The sequence below is a fragment of the Halyomorpha halys genome, unplaced genomic scaffold (genome assembly GCF_000696795.3).
Source record: "Halyomorpha halys isolate HHAL.00 unplaced genomic scaffold, Hhal_1.1 Scaffold213.1, whole genome shotgun sequence".
Taxonomy (NCBI): domain Eukaryota; kingdom Metazoa; phylum Arthropoda; class Insecta; order Hemiptera; family Pentatomidae; genus Halyomorpha; species Halyomorpha halys.
The window spans coordinates 278,404-299,897 of NW_027116617.1; the positions used below are offsets into that span (position 1 = coordinate 278,404).

Here is a 21,494-nt window from a genome sequence, read left to right on the forward strand (position 1 = left end):
TATAAGGTCTCGAGGCCATCTTCTTTTCAGACGCCTCGGAGGATTGTCCGGAATAAAAGAGGAAGCAAGATTAGAAACTAATGGGTTTGAGTGGTTAGGGAGTTTGTAATGGAAGGATTGATATCTGCTTCGGGCTAGATCGGGTACAAATGGAACATTAAGGTCTCTGTGGATGATTTTATTTGTGACAAAGTAGGGAGCATTTAGATTTTACGAATGATTTTGAATTGTAAGGATTAGATACAAGAGGAATTCAAAGGTTTAGTGGAGCCCCAAAGCTCAACACCATATGTCCAGATAGACCTTATAGTTGTCATTGTAAATCAGTCTTTTGTAATGAAATGGAAGTTTGGACCGTTTGTCTAGTAAGTGCTGTAATAGTCGAAATCGACGTGCTGTTTCCTGTCTTTTCAGTCTTGTGTGAGGATTCCAGGTTAGTCGTTTGTCCAGATTTAGTCCAAGGTAGCGGATCTGTACAACAGGGGTAAGGGCAACATTATTGAAGTATACTGTAGGGCAGTCAGTAGGTTTACGACATAGGGTAAAGGTAATTTGAAGGGATTTGTTGGAATTTATTTTAATCCTCCAATTACGACACCATTCTTCAAGGGCTGTGATATGGGATTGAAGAGTTTGGGATGCAATTAACAGCGAGCGCACATGTGTCATCACCATACATGGTGAGGATAGAGTTAGGATTGGGTTTTAGTTTTAATAATAAAATTGAAAACTATACTTCAACCATTTCTTGAATGTATAATGAGAATTAAAAATTCGCCCTGACCTCCAAAAAATTCAAATGAAAATACTAAATAATCAAAATTGCAGAATAAAAATAAAAATAATAATAGATGGGTTCTAGTAATGAACAAAATACATTACCTTCAGTATTTTCTTGAAAAGCTGTATCCTTTTAAATTGATAATCGATATCTCTTTCTTTAATCGCCAAAGGCAGTGAAGCCATTTCTGAAGTTTCTTTGGACATAATAAAACTAAAAATAAAAAAATAAATTAATTTTTATTCATAAACTTAGATATTAGGAAGACTTACAATATGAGAAAATAAAAATTTACTACATTATAAAATGTTTGGAAGTTAAAGCCGCAATATGAGAATTCCCATATTACAAGATCAGTCTGACCCATCATCAAAATGTCATGATTTAAGATTATTTCCAAATAAGAATATGGACCCAGTAAAGTATCTCCACAGTAGATCAAACAGTAAAGATATAGAACCTTGCTTAAGATTCGGAGGAGGGCATTCAGCATGCAATTTACTTTAAAAAAATTAAGTGTATTTTCTCAGGAAACCTCTATAAGGTTAACATGAGTCATAAGATATATCATGCTAACCAAACTGCATTCGACTAAAACTGCTGATTGTACTAGACAAAAATACAGAAACACCACACTTACAACAAGTTCCATTTTCAGTAAGTAACCTAAACCTTTTTCCTTTAGATGTATTTAATCACATCTTAATTTAATTGAGATTAGTCAATAATTTAGATGACAACATTTTTCTCTTACAATGCCATTTCATTACTTCAAGAATCTTATACATTTACACATTGTCAATACTGACATTATATTTACAAACACTTCTACTTTCCACATACCCAGAAACGTCAGGGTCAGTTTTTCCATGGGTGTTAATTTATTTTTTATTCAGATCACCCCTCCTAAGAGGGAACCCCATCCATAACTTAAGGGATTTTCTTATTAGTGGATAGGGTTCACATCAAGACCAAAAGAAAACTTCATTCCTTTTATCACAATAAATTTCTATTTCCCATACTAGAAAATCAAAGGGTTTCTTTTTGAATCAGAAAACTTAATAAATCCACCTTTTTCAAAAAAATATTATGAAAGGCTATAATTTTTTTGTTCTATAGTTTCCTTCTCATCCCAACTTTTAAAATTGATCAAAAACCTGTAATTATTTGTTTGGCAATCAAACGTCTAGGTATCACTTAAGATCAATCCTCTCGGATTCCCTCAATAATGTAACAGATTTAAATCGAGGCTCTCTCCTTTCTTTCAGCAGTTAATATTTCTTTCTTATATCAGAATAAAGTGTATGTACTTCTAGATACATAATACAGAGATAAAACTGACAATCCCAGCATCGGAGACTTCTTTGCAAAAGCTTCATGTCCAAAATCATGCATTAAGGTTTATAACAGGAGGAGAAAAATATATACCAATAATGGCTCATTAACAACAAGCAAACGATTGGGCAGCCTATACTGGAAAGTAGTGAGCAACTTGTAAGAAAGAGTTCAATGGCAAGATGCCCAATACTGAAAGCTTTCAACTACTAGATCTGCTACACAATATCTAAAAACAAAAGGAATCCCTACTAAAAAATTTGTAGAAACTAAATTGGGTTACTAGACCACGAATGGCTTAAAAGCCGAAGTTGAAATATTCTAATTAAAAAAAAAAAGACTTATTCCACAAAATCAACTTCCTTTGTGTTTGAGCTCATCCAATTTAAATCTTCCATATACTAGGGGTATTCATGATCAATGTTAAAGCGTGTTAAATGGAAAAACTCGTGTTAAATCGAAAAAAATTGCCTTCTTTTGCCGTGGTAAAACGAAATAACATTTAACATGGCTGAGAGTCTGTTACTTGGTCAGTTAAATCGAGAATGACGTCATACAATAGACCAGTTGAGATCGCCGCCATATTAGTTGTTGTGACTTTCAATACAGTTGTCAATTAGCTCATCTTCATTCTCTTCTTCACAAGTTTGAAGATCAATAAGACACTCATAAGCTAAACTTTCACACAAATTCCACTTATCACTCACTCTAGGCATGTTTTAATTAATTACTTAAATCAAAACTGAAGTAAACAATAACATGAGGGTCTGGAAGGAAGGTTATAAACATAAAGGCTTATACAACAAGTTGCTGAGAAAATCCGCTAGGGGCTCTTATGCATTTAACGTTTAACATGACTTCAAATAAGGCTGCTCACAATCCTATAGTTATAACATTTAACATGGTAAAACATATAACATTTAACACAACATCATGAATACCCCTACTACAGAATTATCAGATTCATACCTTCTGAGTTATTCTCCCTCCCCCCAAATTATGATGAAACCGTTCTAACCATTTGTATCCTTCATTGGACTTCAACACTGAAGAATAAATTATTCTTATTATTCTATCAACTATGAAAAATTTGTTTAAAAAATCATGACTTAAAAAAAGATTAATACAGTACTCAATTTTTACTAGCAACATGAAATTATACATAGCCACTATGTTATTAGGAAAATAAATTGAATTATTCATTACTAATATAAAATGTACAAAACTTTTAAATATACATATACGAGTACATCATATCATATTAGTAATATGTTAAAACGAAAAGTTACCTGTTGTTCAAATCAGGGTATCTATATATATTTGGAAGTTTCCTAAAGCGTTCAATTAGGTGATTAACAGTTAAAAAAATAAGCTGTTCTTCAAAAATTCTGGCATCATTAACAGTTTGTCCAAATGTTGTTCCTTCAAGAAGTAGCAAACTAAAAAATAAGAAAAAAATTGCATCAATATTTGTGTAATCCTATCATAACAATTTCATAAACATTAGAGCTTATAACAACCAAAACTCAATAATTTAATTTAGTTTTACACATTAAATGATTAGAATGTATACAACAGATCTTTATATTTTAGTTTTAAGTCATTAATTTCATTTTAAATTAAGAATACTGTTAACAGGTACTTGAAAAATGAAAGGGAAGTAGGTCAGAATATATATATAGGCAAGATATACAGGATATATATGCCTGATTTGTCAATTTCAAAGCACCATATGATTCCATGGACTGAAATTGTATTCCAAAGATCATGACTAAGCTGGGTGTTACCAGGAAATTAGTGGGATTGATAGGATTGATCAACAAATGGCCCTAACCTAAATACCGAGTCCTATCTAACGGTGGTAATCCTTGATGGTATGGAAGAAGTACAACCCATAAAAAAAACCTGTAGTGACTTTGCAGATGAATTTAACAGGAAATTGGAAAATAACAACCACATAATAATGAAGCCCATTTTGTCTTTGATATATTTAGAGAAGATTCGTTGTAATATTTTATGTGTAAGAAAAGAACTGGCTGTTGCCAGTTTTACACACAACCAACTTAGTACAAAATTAGCAATACGTTTATTGGAAATAATTTAATGAAGTTATTGTTATCTTATACGAGACTAAACATAGATTAACAACTTCCTTAAGTGTTTTATTCATGGGTTCTACTACCGCCATACCATCAAGGACTACCACTACTATTCAATTATAATACATCAAGGTCTAAATATTCAACAGCTCTGAGGATAATTTTTTTTTTAAGCTCAATAGGGGTGTTTCAAATTTGTTTTAGCCCCACAAGGTTGCTGCGAATTTGTTTTAGCCCAAAAGGGGTGCTGCAAATTAGTTTTAGCCCAACAAGGGTGCTGTGGAAAAAAACGTTTGGCAACTACTGTTCTATAAACATCAAGTCTAAACCATCATCTTTTTTTTTTTTTTTTTTTTTTTTTTTTTTTTTTTTTTTTTTTTTTTTTTTTTTTTTTTTTTTTTTTTTTTGCTTTCGAGAATTCTTTCCAGATGTTTGGAGAATGTGCTGAATTTTTTTTTAATAATATATTTTTAGACTTACAAGTTAGCTCATCTTAAATGATGAAATGATAACTCCATCTGGATTGGCTTAGAACATAATTTATTAAAGAAAAAGCCTGTATAATGATTAAATTAACCAATAAAAATGATTATTACTTGGGAATTGAAAGAATAGCAGGTTTTGTTCTGATAAGACCTTCTTTTTTTAATTCTTGATAAACATCGCCACCAGCAAGCTGCCAATAATGGTATAACTCTAACAATGAATGTCGATCAAGAGGTAAATAAGCTGAACATAGATTATTCCTGAAAATAAAAGCATAACAAAGTAAAATACATAATAATAAATAACTAAAATACTAAACAATCAAAATCTTACTAATTACTACTCACTACAGTGGAATTTAAAAAATATTAACTGTACTACAAACACTTTTTTAAAACCACTAATAATTTACAGATCAGAAATGTAATGTTCAAATATTAAATAAATGATTAGTCTTACTTATAATTAACTTTTTCGAAAGAAAGTAATGCAAAAATTTCTTCTTTTAATAGTTCTCGAGCACTTGGCCGATCTAAGGGATTGGTTTTAAGCATCTTGTTTACTAATAAAATAATTTCATATGGAAGTTTCTGAAAAATGAAAAAAAATAAATAAAAAAACAACCAACAGATAAACAATTTCAACAAACAACCTCAATTATAAATTTCTTAAAAAATTAGCATATCAGAGATGCCTGGCCTGAAGACTGTATTAGTAATAAGAAAGGAGGTTCAGGTGATGGAAGCAACTGTACCATGAGATTTGCAAGAATATCTGGATTACACCATGTTCATGCACATTCAGGATAAAAGTAATCAATAAAACAATTTTTACACTAATGGAAGGTGTTTTCTTCTGATTATAAATTTATCGAAATGAAAGTGAAAACCATATGAGAGGATTGAAAAGAAATTTAAAAGTAATTGTATTAGGGCTTGAAATACAAGAATATTCTAATAGGTATAAAATTATTCAGCATATTTGCTTCACCTTCACTGATTCAATTAAAATTTTTTTTTTAATATTCATTTATTGCTATTTACAACTGTGCACTATAATACATTTAGTAAATCTGATCTAAGTTAAATTGGAGTGTTACAGGCGTGTAGAGAAACTACCCATTGGTAGCACTCTACAATTAAAAATTAAAAAATAATTTTATAACCATGTGAATTCCACAAATAACTAAGTATTAACTTCTAAATTATAGAAATGACCATGATTAATAAAATAAATGATCTAAATATATTGTATTAAAAAAATTCTAACCTTCAATATGTCACATTTATTGCATTTCTTCGCTATATCATAAAAAACATCATTTACATCAATGAAAGACAAACAGTCCTTAATGCAAGAGTTTAGTGATTCATTAGAAAAAATATCACAATCTAACAAAAGTTCAGCTAAAATTATTCCTAAGGACCAAATATCTGCTTTTCCTGAAGTTTTTTCATGTGGTCCCTGCAGAATAACATCAGGTGCAAAATATTTTATGTCTCTAAAAAAGAAAAAAAATATTTCAGTGCAACAAAAATGAATGAAATGTTAGGAAAAAAAAAACTAGGGCAAAGAGCTCCATCACTTAAGTTGTATTTTCCCCTCATCTTTATTAAGAAAATAGATGCAAAATGATTAGTAGTTTGTTTCATTAGTCCTACAAAAACTGCATAAAAAAAAACTTTTCCAACACTGACTCAATTCACATAAAAGCTTTTATTACATACAACTCAATAAGGGGGAAAGGAGTGTGGATGTGTGCAAAATCTTAAAAATCACAAAAAACACAACAAAATTTTAACTGAAATTCACCCCCAATTATATGATATTGTTCAATTAAGAAAACTAAAGGCTGATGGTGCCTATATGATGGGAGAGAAAAAAAAAATTATATATTGTAATATGCTCTTTTTTAATGAACAGTTGATATTGATAGATTAATGATTTTAGTTATGTATTTATTTTATGTTAGTCGTTTTGGTATTGTTTTGGATCAAGAGGCAAGCAAACCAGTTTTCATTATCTAAGATAAAGACGCTTTTCAAAACAAGAAAGATGGCGGTGCGCGTCCTTCCGAAGTGTTCGTTGGTTTGTTTGTGTTTTATAACATGGATTGAAATTTGTCAACTTTTGTTATTCTTATGCAGTAATTATGGAAAAGGAATAATCAAACTAGAAATGGAAGAAAGTGACAATTATCAGTAGACTAATTACATCGCAAATCATAGCAAATAAAGCAGAGCGATTGTACTACAATCGATTATTTGGATCGACCAGTGAAAATTGAAGATGGAGGAGAGGAAACAGTGACTTTTGATTGTGCTGGCTTTGGGAGAAGACGTCGGTTCGGCTAAAGGCGGGAAGGACTAGAAGCCATGGTTAGGGGTTGGATATAGCATCATCGACAAGAAGAGATCAACAATTATCAGAAGAAGCTGTGTAATTGGTTAGTCTTGTTTCGAAATGGAATTAATTGTATTAGTAAAATGTCTAGTAATTAAGTTAAAGTGTTATTAGTAGAAAGTGTCGTTTGTTTCTGATTGCCAGGTAACCTGCCCTGAGAAAAGTCTCTTATGTTATAAAATTATATTATCTGTTAAATATTAAAGTTTTTAATTTCAACCCAAGCTATCTCTTATATATTTGAAATTATTTTAAAACGATTAAAATTCTTTTTCTTTTATTTTAAATAATTTTAAGATTATTACAATATATATAAAAGGTATAGCCTGAATCAGCTGTTACTTCGATGTCAGCTGACTGAGGAGATCAGCTGGTCAAATGTAAATAAAGAGATGTACCGAACCCAATAAAGCCAGTATGTTACAGCATTTCAAACATGTTAGATCTTATTCCTTCTTCTCTTTTTTGACATTTTGCTTTCCCCGATACATAACTGGTCCCGAAAACCCGTGAACTTTAGATACCTGAGTAGCGCAATTTCAAGCCACAACTGCCCAGGACCTGAGGAAGGCAGTGTCGGACTTGGGAAAATTCACAGGAGAGACCGGAGAATTAAATCACTTCTTAAAAGGGGGTGATCGACTAATAAGCCGAATTGAAGCGAAGCCAGCTGAACACCTGCTAGACAGTGAGGATGCTGAGGCGTTAAGGGCAGCAGTCGTCTGCAGGGTGAAAAGAAGTATCCTCAATCAAATTCAAGCGGATGAGGAGACACCCTGGAGCTATATCCTATCCTAAACAGAAATTCCAAACTAAAACCAGAAACAACTGTTCTTATATTTAAAACAATCCTCAGGCCACTGCTGATGTACGGCTGTGAAGTCTGGAGAGCGGCATCCTTCATGAAAATGAAAAAACTACAATCTTTTCAAAATAAAGTTATAAGAATCGCAGTTAATGCTCTTTGGTTCATAAGAATAGCCAATTGCATCGCAAATTACAAATGGAATCAATAGAGGATTATATCAAAAAACTGTTCATGAAGTTCCACTCCCAGTTGCCAACAGTTAAAGGTCAACCCGAAGACTGAAGCCCAGACTGCTGCAGGACATTCTTTTATAAATTTTTAATAAATTTAAAATTAATTCATCGTCACACTACCTCTATTTACTTATTATTATTATTCATTTTATTTATTCATTATTATTTTTTTTCTCTTTTCTTCTCTCTTCCCTTTTTCAAATTAACTTGTTTCTTTTTACTATCAGAAGACAATTGTTTGTTTTATTTAAGTGTACCAATATCATTATTTTTGGTTATTAATTTTACTTTCCTCTTTTATTAAGAAGCATTATTCTTATCTATTTATTTTATAATTTTTTTTTCTTTTAATAAGAACACTTTATATAGTTAGGGGTGTCATTTGTATGACTTTACCCCCTCATAATCAACTGTTAAAAAATATATAATATAAGTTATATCAACCATCTAAGGCCCACCAGGCCAATCTGGTATAAGAATAAAATAATAAAAAAAGATGCCTAGTGGACACTGGCAGTTTCAACACTATCATGTGCCGAGATGCCTCTCAAAAGCTGTGTGATGGAGATAGGACACCTAAGATTCAGAAATGCCAATGTAAATTGATCACCCTGGGTGGGCCCTTGTGATGTAGAGGGGGGGGGGTGGAGATAGGGTTGGACCGGTGGGGATTTAGTAGGGAAAACTTGCCCATACATATTGTACATAGTATGGCAAGGGAATACAAAGTGATTGTGGGGTGTGACCTGCTAGGGAAGGTGGATGCTTAGGTTAATAATATCAAGGGGAAATGTACAAATGCCATCGACAAAGAAAAACCGAGGGCATACGGGTTTGAGCAATTAATCAGGCTGAAGACTGGAAACAGGGACTTAGGAGAGAATATAAAGATATTTTTTTAAAGAAGGGGAGATGCTCAGAGGTAACCGAGAAGAAAGTCCATGAGATCATACTAAAAGAAGATAAGGCTACATATGTGAGAGGAGATGCCTGCAGGCGCTAAGTCACCACATCCAGGAAGAGCTCAAAAGTTTAAAACACCAGAAAATAATTATTGGTAGTACATCCCCATACAATAGTCCATTGTGGGCGGTTAAAAATAAGAGCATGCCAGGTGAAACTACTTAAAAGTACATAATAGTGATGGATTACAGGAAGCTGAATGAGAATACCATAGACGAAACGTATCCGATCCCCAAATTTGAAGACATTTTGGACAGGCATTTCAGCACATTGAACTTGAAGCCTGGATAACATCAAATAAAAATGCATCCAAGGATCAACATAAGACGGCATTCACATTTGAGAGAGGGCACTATGAATTCACAAGGATGCCGTTTGGCCTCAAAAATGTTCCCATAACCTTCCAGTGCCTGATGGACGAGTTTTTGAGGGGAATAGACGAATCTGTATGTCAGATTTATATGGACGATCTCCTAGTGATCAGTAAGAACGAAGAAGAACATGTGCAGAATTTACACAGCATATTCCACAGAATTAGGCAATTTGGGATCAAATTATCAGGAGAGAAATCATCGTTGGGGCAGGATTAAATAAATTTTTTGGGCCAAACGATTTCCAGGAAAGGAGTTAAACCCAACATGGATAAAGTCGCAGCTATACGGAAGATGGCAGTGCCTAGTGATGTGAAGGGAGTTAGAAGGTTGCTGGGAACTTTAAATTATAAAAGGAAATTTGTGCCAGAAATGGCTGAGTACCTCATCCCACTCAACAGGCGGAGGAACCTTCTGAAGAAAGGCAGAAAAGTGATCATCACTCCGATGGTGGAAGACAATAACAAGCGGTGCATGGAGAAGATGCAGCCGGTGCTTGCTTTCCTAGACTTCACACGGCAATTCAATATCACTACAGACGCGAGTGAGTACACTAGGAGCGGTTTTGTCTCAAGAGGGTGAAGGAGATCGCCCAGTTGTGTACGCCAGTAGACACCTGATAAAGACAGAGACCAGATACAGTGTGCTGGATCAAGAACTCTTGGGAACAGTGTGGGCTGACCACTTGATGACCTATGTGTTCGAAAGAAAGTATAAAGTACACACTGACCATAGGCCCCTGCAATGGGTGGGTAAGTTGAAGGAGTCTTCAGCCAGGATTACGTGGTGAAAGGAGATGTTGGGACAGTACAATATGGAAATCACATATAAACCTGGAAAAGAAAATGTGGTAGCTGATTAGTTATCTTGAGCAATAACAGTAAATGCAGTAGAAAAAGAGACCGGGGAACCATCCAGGTAATTCCTGCAGGAGTGGTCACCGGGACAGGGGGAAGAACAGAATGAGGCGGAGGAAGATGATAGGGAAGAATCTTCGTCTAGTGAGAGGTCAGAGGAAGGAAGACCAATAGATATGGAGGAACTTGAGGACATCATTAACAAGAGGCAACATATTATATGGAAGAGAAGAACCACTGGATTAGTCAAAGTTGAGTGTAACAAGTATGGGAGGAGCAATATCATGACGATTTGGTCGCAGCCAGGCATGAAGAACGACCAGGTATATAGAACCTTGAATAATGCTTCTAAGCCTAGAAAAAAGTATAAACCTGTATGTGGGAAATGAAACCGTTTGGAAGAAAATCAAGGGCCTATGGTGTGATGAACACATAGGAATGAACAGGTCATTCGCCCGATGCAAGCTGATGGTGGAAACCGTTCGGTAGAATGAACGCCAGAGAGAGGTGACTGTCGCATATCATCGAGTCAAAACAAATCACCGCAGAATCTCGGAGACCCTGCAAGCATTAAAGAGAAGGTACTTTTGATGAGGGATGAAGAAGATAATAACAGAAGTTGTAGGAAACTGCGAAGTTTGTCTACGCACAAAGTATGACAGACATCCACCAAAAGGCAGACAAGAGGAGACACCTACAGCAGATGTACCGCTCAACGATCTACAGGTCGACACTTTCACATGGAGAGGATTTAAATGGATCATCATAATTAATCTCTTCAGTAAGGCGGCAATGGTGCACCAGATGCAAGAAAAGTCGTTGGAAGTAGAGCTGGCAGCTCTCCGAATGTTGTTTCAATTTTACAGAGTTCCGGAGCACATCTCATCGGATTCAGGAAAAGAATTTAACAATGCCATGATTCAAATAGAAATAAAGGACCTTGACGTAATATGGCATCACAACACACCAGGGCACCCCAAGAGTAGAGGAGGCATAAAGCGGCTTCATGGCACGTTGATTGACCATTTTCGACTATATCAGGCTGACCAGGGACTGGAACCAGACGTGGCAATGCCGAGGGCGATTGCGGCATACAATCATTCCGTACATTTAGTTACAGGGTTTTCGCCATTTGAGATCCTCTTTGGGCTTCGCGGATACCGACAGGACTATAAGGCCACAGCAACAGACGGAGAGGAAATACACAACAACCATGTTGCTCGAAGAAAGTTATGGGAAAAGGCCCGGGGAAGAATGGAAAAGGCAAAATCCAGGAGGGTGGCTCGGGAGAATTTAATGTTTACAGATAAGATGGGAGTGATCAAAATCGGGACAATTCTATACAGAAAGTTGGGGTCTAACAGGGGTAAGGAGATATAGCGATACAAGAGTCCATTGAGGGTGATAACCATTAGAGAACATAATATTGTTACAGTAGAGAGTATAACAAAACCAAAAATGAGGAGAACTGTCCATATTGAAGAGTTAAAACTTCCAGCAATGATAATATAAAAACTGGAGTGTCCTCATATTGCCACAACTAGATTATATTACTAAAAAAATGTAGTTATTTATTCCATTTAATGATTTATTTTAGGTTGGTTTGTGAATTTTGTAAATATTGTTTGTTTTTTTTCATTTTAACTTGTTTATGTTATTGTACAAAGATTTATTCCTTATTTATTTTCTACTAAAGGTTCCTTACTTTTTATACTATAGGTTTATAGTATGTATATAGTGGTTACTTCAACAAGCTTATGAGTTGTTTTTTTTAAATGATAATTGTATAGGAATTTATTTTATTGTAAATAGTTTTTCTTTGTTGTTTGTATTGTTATTATATTGTATAGTGTTAGTTTACAAGGATTGATCGTAAACTGGTGGCGGGGAGTTTCAGCCTGAGTCAGCTGACTAAGAAGATCAGCTGATCAAATGTATATAAAGAGATGTACTGAACCCAATAAAGCTAGTATGGTACAGCAGTTAAAGCCTATTAGATCTTATTCCTTCTTCTCTTTTTTTGACATTTTGCTTTCGCTGATACTTAACTTATATATATATGTATATATTATATTATATTAATATATCAGATATCAGGTCACCAGATAAAACTGTCCTCATGAAATTGAAAATTCAAGTGATTATGAAATGATATACTAAGCACAAAAGTTTATCATTTTCAGGGAAAATACGACAAAAACTGGCTCTTTATCAATAATAATTATGATTGTGCTAGGTAATGAATTTCAGTTTCATTCTTGATCATTAATACCTAATGACTGTTTACTCTAACCATGGACAAATTCAAGATAAATGATGAGATGAATAGTTGGATGTGATAAATGTTTTCAAAACTTAAACGATCCTTCTTAATTGCCTTCAGGTATAATAATAGAAATTATCCAGTTCCTACACAACTAGTGTTTCTTAAATTCCTTTTCTAATACACTTTTTTTCATGATACCATAAAATTATTTAGAGGTAGTAAAAAAATGCCTAACCTGCATTTTATAGCAGTAGAGCAAGCAACAGCTATTCCAGCTTTGGAAGGAAGTGATACTCAGAGAAATGTGGGACTAAAGCTAAAAATGTCAAAAAGTGTAGTAAGTCATACTTAGAGAAGTTCCTAGGGTATAAGTTCCTACAAATACTAAAAAGCTGAAGGAAGTAAAAGGTCTGTATCAGTACAAGAGATATTTAACTGTCACTTAGGGCTAGCTGAAATTGCTTTAAAACTTACTGAAGGGTAGCCGATGTTTTGTTTTCTCTTTATACTATGGAACTTAGCCTATAAACTGTTAGAAGAAGGTTCGAAAAATATGGATTGCATATCAAAAAACCTCTGAATTTTTCACACAGCTCACCTCACAGCATGAAGGTCGAAGGCTTCAACTCGCTTGATTATATATTACATGGACTTAGAGACATTGGGATGGGGAAGATTGTCTTTTTACAGATGAGAATAAATTTTTAACAAAGCAATTTTTTAGCAACAAGATACAAATTGTGTAACAGGTACCAAAACTCAGAGAAGTAATAAAAATCATTCCCTAGTTTAACTTGTCTGTTCACTTCGGATTCGGAACAACTATAGTATTTTCTCAAGCACTGGAAAAAGTATGTATTGTTGTTTGCAAGTAGCAATCAATGCTAAATGTGGACCAACAGGTTATTAAAATTAAAAAATATAATCAATTAAATACAAGTTTTTAAAAAATAAAATGTTTCATCAGTTTTTATTTTATTTCAAACTTTGAAAAAATTAAAAAACTTTTTAATAAAAATGCCAGCATTTATTTATTCTACACATTTTAGAATTAATCAACTTTTTAAATCTAAAATCATTAAAGAAAAATTATGCTTTATTTTTTTATATTTAAAATGATTCATTCCATTTGTAAACGACTATATTATTTTAAACAAGTTAAAAAATAAAATGAAATATTGGCTACCCTAAGAACCCAATTCTATAATTTCTCTCTTCTTACTTGTGATAACTCCTGTTGAAATGTACACTAAAAAAAATAATTAACCCCAATCCCTCAAGATCCTTCACGCTTGAGAATAAGCATGGGAAGTTTGAAATCTTGATAAATCAAGGTATAAAAGGATAAAAAAAGAATTTTGAGGGGATAAAAATCTCATGGAGAATCTGTATTTAAAAAGGTCAAGCCGTACATAGGAAAACATCATTTAAATGGTAGGTTGAAAGGAAATAATAAATGAGCTAATGAAGAAGAGTGATTTTGAGATTGCCAACAAAATTTTATTTTTAAAGAGAGATACATATGTAAGAAGGGAAGATTCGATTATGGTATAAAATTGGACTAAGGAGGGAGAGGAGGAGGGTATTGCATTAAATTATACCAAAGAACGAAAAATAAAACTGAAAAAACATTGGCTAACAAATGTGAGCTGAATACCATGGAAGGAGATTTTAAAAAGAACTTAACCCTCAAAGTATCATGGATGAATAGATCATGTTCTTTCTTAAGGTTTGAATTCATTAATGTGATTTAGCAGAACCTGAACATGTTATTAACAGCGATTTAAGAAACTGAAGCCTTTGGTTTCGAATCCAGTAATAATCTTTATATGATTCTAATTATTAACATACAAATTAAATTGAATAATCACTAATAAAAAATGATGACAAGTGATAAGTAAGTTTACTGCTAAAGGTACAAAATAATCCCTAAATTTTCATCAAGTATTAGTCGGGATAACAAAAACAAGCAGATTATAGCTCTCACAAGATCAAACAACTCATAATCAAGAAAAAATGAAGGATATTTAATTAACTAGTACAGCAGTATTTTCGTTCCAACAATATAAATTATTTATTTGCTATAGACAATTTATAACACTGATTTCTTCAAACTATAAATAATTTAAAATAGGGTCATTCTATGCCAAATTGAACAAATGTCTGGAATTCGAAGTCTCAGAAATCAATGTTTATTTTATATTTATGAAGTAATTATCAGTAAGGATAAAAATACAAAATTAAATATTTTTCTCACTTTTATTTTTCAAGTCATATACCTAAAAAAATCCAAAAATCAACTAATTTTATTTTTGTTTAGAAACATTTAAAAGCTTTTAGGACCAAAACTATTAGCCCTAGAAAACTTTAGAATAGAGCTGCTCATTTCGATCAAAATTTCAACTATTTTAATTTGATATGGTACTTGGTTTTAACAAAATAATCTTAAATGGTTTCAAAATTTCAAAAACAAATTGTTTTAAAAACAAAATTTCAAATTTTTAATGTCATATACATACATGCGTGCACGCACACAAATATACATATTATAGAACATTTAAAGAGTATAAAACATACTAACCCAATTGGAAACAAGACATCCATGCCATTTCCAGTCATGTAGTACAATCCATAATTAAAAAGTTTCCATTGAGAATTGCTAAAAAATATATTCTTTTTTGAGAGAGATCGATGAGTAATATCCTTGTTATGCAAATAGGCTAAAGCCTTCAAAACATCTCTAGCTAATCCTAATATTTCAACATTATTTTCAAAAGTGAGTTCACATAAAGGAGTTCCATACTGTTCACTAACAATCACAGTTCTTTCTAAAAAAAAAAAAAAAAGATATAAAAAAATTTAAGTATTATTTCCCAATTAATGAATTTCATCCTTCCACAGTAGAATATAATTAAATCCAAGTGTTGAAGGAAAATAGTTTTTATAGCAAAAGGAACACTCAATAAATATTCATTAAGATGTTGAGGTGAAAAAAAAAAAAACCTTCCATTTAAAATATTATCAACATTCTATATTTGTTTGTTCTATGTTTCAGGTTCCCCTATATTCATGTAATAATATTTCTCATTTTGTTCAGTGTATCTATTTCTTTTTGAGATATTGTGACATAGTCACATTAATTAAAATTTACAACACATTGTTTAACCATTGACATGCACAAACAAGACAAACATTGGCATAAACATGCAAATATGTGATTGCATTATAAAAACTGATGCTATCAAAGTCACCATTGGTCCAGTTAAATGGTAGATGCACAAGGAAAAAATCTAAATATGAATTTTTGTGGTACTGTGAGTTTTTTGGGGTGTTTAAACTGAATTTGAAGTTCTCAAACAAAATTTCCTGCCATGTTATAAAAATTAGCCAAAAACAGCAAAAGATTTGCATTTTTTTTTGTCTTCAGATTTTCCTCCTTACTCCATAACAATAGATTTTATAAAAAAGACCAACTGTGTAAGTTAAAGTAGATAAAATTAACTATTAATTTTAGTCATAGTTTTTGGTTTCACGACCAACAGTTAAGGAACTAAAGCATTTAAAATTGACACAATTTTCCTACTCTAGAAAATAAAGCATTCTTATTCAGATAATTAATAACCTATGTATTTCTCAAAGAAACTCACAGTGTAAGAATTGAAAGATTAAATTTCCTTTAAAGCTCATGTAGAGTTGTTAGTATGCGAGACATTTATTCAGATATAAAATTTGAATAATTATAAAGGAAAAGGTAAATAGCAAAATAGTAGAGAGCTAACATATATGAGAAATAGAAAACAAAATAAGGATTAGTATGAAGTTAAAGTCCCTTTAATACAGTGTGACATTGATACTGGAATAGGTAGTCAGTTATATTTCTATTAAGTAAAAAAAAACAATTTTTTTTTTTTTATATGATGAAATAAACTTTATATTGATAAAAAAGACACAAAGAACAAACCAGAATAGCAGATATAATAAAATATTGTTGAATACGTTACTATATATGATTATTTCAATTATTGTTAAATTAAAAATAAGTGTGTAATCATATCTATTATTTATTGTTCCAATGTTAAAATTGTAGAAAATAGACACTGAAGATGGAGGAATACTTCAAAGTGACAGTTTTTGAAAAAAATGATAATTGAATTTTATATCAATAAATAATTTTACCCCTGAAGTATTTAAATTATTAAATTAAGCTGGAAAATATAAATAATTATAACATGGACAATAGTGAAAACCATATAAGCATTGAGAGTGATGATTTGAGAGAGAAGTTAATTGGAGCAATACAGGATGATAATAGAAGTAAATGTATTTATTATAAGCTATGTAAATATTTGACATGCATAAAATAAAAAAAATTATCTGTTTTTAATAAATTAAAAAACTTAGACAATTTGTTTGACAATCAATTTTTAATTGGAACTAACAATCAAGATTTATATATGAGCTTTAGGGAAATAATCATCAATTTGGGAATAAAACAGTTTTTCTGGATAATTAATAAGAAAATAGAACAGATTTTAAAAGAGATGAAACTATAAAAAAAATTAATGATACTAATAATTTGGAAAAAATAATATATAATATAATCAATGAGTTCATAGATAAAAAAATAATAATTAGAAAAAAAATAGTAAATAAAATCATAAAAAATATAATTAACAAACCCAATACTAAGAACACTGAAATCAATACAAAAAAAAAGGAGACAAAAATAATAAATTTAATTTTACGAGAGCACTGAGTACCAAATAGATAATAAATTGTCAATTTTTTAAAAATTGTATTGAATGTATATATTGAAATATACATATAATCTAGAAAAATATGACAAATTACATGAAATAGGAACCAGGAATCGAAAACAAAACAAAAAAATAAACAAAATCTACCTGCATTAGAAAAAAAAATTAGTTTTGAATTTGAAAATAATGATAAGGAAATTTCCAAAATTATATTGAACCTCGAAAATATCTATGATAGTATCGAATCCTACGATAACCATATTAATACTACTAGAAATAAAACTTGCATATATATAAACAACTATATATAAAATAAAAAACGGAAAGATAAAAATAATTTATATTCCCTGTATAGACAAATTAATGATAATCTTAAATAATACCAAATACTCATAAAAAATAATAAAGATATAATAATAATAAAATATAATAAAAGCAAAAAATTAGTGATCACGTGCATAAATAAATTTAAGGGGGAATTGGAAAAAGAAGACAACACACATAAAATTAAGAAGTGGCTTATTAAAATAACTGGTAAAATAAATTCACTATCCAGAGAAATATTCTATTAACAAAATTATTTTTTAATAAATAAGTAATTCTATACAATTAATTGTCGTTTAGTGAGGAACTGGTGCTTTGTAGTCCCAAGTTTTGGAAATTATGGAGCAAGTGACATGGATAGTCATTGCTCCAGGGTAACTTCATTCTACATTTGGTGATCTGACAAAGAAATACATGAATATATACCACCAGGAAGGTAACCAACCTAGGCCATGGGTTAAAGGCCTAGCTTGGTTACCTTGCTTATGGTAATATTAATCTTCTTCTTAGTTCAACAGGTTCAACTTTCTGTCTGGTGAGCCATTGTAGAGTCTCTTTGGCATCCTACTTGTTTCCATCCACAACAAGTTTCCAAGCCATTCATTTAGTTATTGTGAATCTAAGGTACTTTTTTTACCCCCTACCAGCTCATTTTCTGACAACAGGGAGAGGGAAAGGTGTTATCCTAGAGATAAATAACCTAGTTGAGTAGGAAGGCCAAGTTTTCATTCCATGGGACCATCATCAAATAAAAGTCAACCCTCCTAGGCCAGAAGGATCCAAGCGCATTTTGGCAATTTTTTCATAACAGGAAATTTTGTTTGGGAACTTCAAACTTGGTTTCAACAACCCCAAATCACACAGAACCACCATACTTAGACACAGAAATACTCATTACTTAGACTTTTTCCATGAGCAGTTACTGGATACAGTACAGTACCATTTGATTGGACTAATTTGGTGACTTTGACGGCATCAGTTTTGAAAAGCAACCAGGTACACTGTCAGTCAGGTTGATTTTACTTTTAGGGGCTCTTACTATACATCCTATCAAAATTTCATATGTAAGTCTTTTCGATCTAGTTGAAGACAGTCCGGGTGGTGGTCAATAAAAGTATCAACATAGTTATCTTTTACTATTTTTATACCTTTAATGACCACCACCAGGACTAACTTCCTACAATCTACTTCATATGGTCATCTATCTTCTTGTAACATGTAGGTCTTTTCGTTAAATGAAACATCAAATTTTCCATAAAAACATAAAATTTGATATACTAGCAGATTTATAAAAGACTGACTGGAGTTGTGTGCTCAGATGAGGGTTATCTTAAATTTGAAATGGTTCCTAAGTCAGTAAGTCATTTCATTAAATGAATCCGTTACCAGCTCCTAGTCTAATAATTTAGAAAAAAAAAAATCAGCCCTAGCGTAACCACACAAGTGAACGGTGCTAATAATATCAAGGCCATCAACTGTCTTCCCAAACACTCTAATAAAGGTTCACATGAAGATTATCAGCTCATAGAGAATGATATACACATCAGACAGGTCTCCTGAAGCCACAGTTTATATATGACTGGTGTAAAGAATGAAGAAAGAAGGGAAGCACTGAGGAATTCACTGACCCCACCCACTAACTAAATAGTAATCATAACTTCCACCAAAGTATAAAAATATTTGGAAAAACAGGAACCAGAGACATTTTCCCAAAACATAAAATTAACTAACCCATTTTGAAGAAAATTGGAATTCAGCAGCACAAATGAGTCATTTACTATTACACTAAGAGAATAACTCTAAACAATGCCAAGTACAGTACTTGTTTGATATCAGCAATGAGACATTATTCTTCTTCAACCCTGTCACATGATTTATCTTGCCCTATGAGATTTTCATCTATCAATCTGTACTGGGTTCAACAAAACCTATTTAATTAGAAACCTTTAGATACCCATGACATCAGCTAAAAATACATCAAGTTCTTTGCTTGGACACATTACATGTAATGGGACAAAAGAATAATTGAATATCCCAGAAGACAATAAAAAGTATAGGAACCATAGGGGTAATAAATGATTGAATAAAAAAGTATATGAACTTGTCACTGAAGTTCCAACATTTAAATACTAAAAAATTGTACTGCAGGCCAAAATGAAATGATAATGCAATAAACTGTTCGAGCAGTTCTCCAGAGATTGAATTTCATTTCGCAGGAATGAGAGGTCAAAATATAAGGAAGAGGATTTTCTACTTTCTGGAGAAAACCCTGAATAATAGCTAAGGAACGCCAAGGGAAAAACATAACAGCTTGAAAAAAAAATCTTCCAAACGTCACAATGAGTGAATAGCAAAACGTTACCTAGAAATAAAATTATTTTGCACCAATCACTTATTGAGAAACTTACCATGCTTTCCTCGAAGAACATCTATATAAGTAAATAAATTAGGATGTTCCAGCGTTTTCAAGAACTGTGCCCTTCCCAAAATTTTAATAGAATTTGGAGTTAAGGGTAAACCATTACTACCACAAAGATCATGAGATCTTTGTTTAGCAACAAATGTCAAACATCCATAATAGCGATTCAGTTGTTTATCTTCCATTCCCTAATATAACAACAGCTAAAAAATAATAACATAACCGAAATGTCATCAGCTGGTGATAAACTTATAAAATTAACAAAGATAACCGCTAAAACACGCATCAACAGATAATGTTATGAAGTAGGACCAAAACAAAACCTTATCTTAAACCGTAGAGCTACCTTCCTTTCATATCGACTATTGATGTTTATCCTAATTTTTCCTCAGAACTAATCACCATAAACTCTTTATAGAAAATAAAGATTTTCTAACAAATGGTGAAAATCCTATCATAATCCATCAGATTGTAACAAGTTTGGCGTTGGATTAAAAATACTTATTGCAGCGGTCAAGAAATTCTAGAATGGTCTCCCCCCTACATTGACTGCTGCCTTTGATCACTGTTTATCACATTTTGTTTCTGTTCCGTTGTCCTGTGTTTTTTTAAAATTCATAAGGCATCAACCTCTTGTGTCATTATCTCCTTAGTTTCCTGGTTGTAATGGAATAGTCTTCAAAATTGTTGGACTAATTGAAGGTAGGTAATGACACCGATTAATGGCCACAATTATATTGAATTTTTTACCTGTTGCAACATAGACACTTCTGGGATATTTTAGTTAAATTTATATGGAATGGTGGTGTTTACGAAACTGATAAAGTTAATCAGATCTGTTGTTTATCCCATAAAATGGTATAGAGGTCATCTGGTAATTCATACAAAGATGTGAGAAAGTTGAATGCTCGGATGTCCGTTAAAAAGTGTTTTATAATAAATTGCTTTCTTAAAGTCTGACGTACAGGCTGGGAATAGTGGTTCATAACTGTGTGTCAGGAGTTTCTGATTAATTCATTGGAGCGTTATAATAACTTCTTCGTATTATCGCCGAAGTTCACCAAATGGTGCTAGACGACCGCCGAATTAAAGTGAGAGAGATAACAGAGGTTATGAACATTTCAAAAGAACGTGTGTTACATATTAAATCAACATTTAGATATGAGAAAGCTTTCCGCGCGTTTGGTGCCGCTTTGCTCACGTTAGATCAAAAATGTGTTCGAAAGAACATTTCCAACGCTCTGTTGGCGCAGTTTAGGCGCAATAAATCCTAGTTTTGGCGCCGATTAATTACTGTAGACGAAACTTGGATACCCCATTATACCCCCGAAAAAAATATAGTCCAAACTGTGGACAGCAAAGGGGAAACCGGCTCAAAAAAAAACAAAAGTG

General features: G+C 32.2%; 1 protein-coding gene across 1 annotated transcript in view; it reads right to left on the bottom strand.

Moving 5' to 3' along the window:
* LOC106679654 (TBC domain-containing protein kinase-like protein) overlaps positions 1 to 20,440 on the bottom strand; it is a 66,447-nt gene extending 46,007 nt beyond the window's left edge. Inside the window, exons 1-7 of the mRNA XM_014418928.2 lie at positions 20,092 to 20,440; positions 15,184 to 15,430; positions 5,971 to 6,202; positions 5,161 to 5,291; positions 4,812 to 4,961; positions 3,406 to 3,555; positions 883 to 994 (exon numbers count right to left, since the gene is read on the bottom strand). Coding sequence (XP_014274414.1) covers positions 883 to 994; positions 3,406 to 3,555; positions 4,812 to 4,961; positions 5,161 to 5,291; positions 5,971 to 6,202; positions 15,184 to 15,430; positions 20,092 to 20,287 — 1,218 coding nt within the window. The 5' untranslated portion in view covers positions 20,288 to 20,440. The remainder of the gene's footprint in view (positions 1 to 882; positions 995 to 3,405; positions 3,556 to 4,811; positions 4,962 to 5,160; positions 5,292 to 5,970; positions 6,203 to 15,183; positions 15,431 to 20,091) is intronic.
* Positions 20,441 to 21,494: the final 1,054 nt, after the last annotated feature.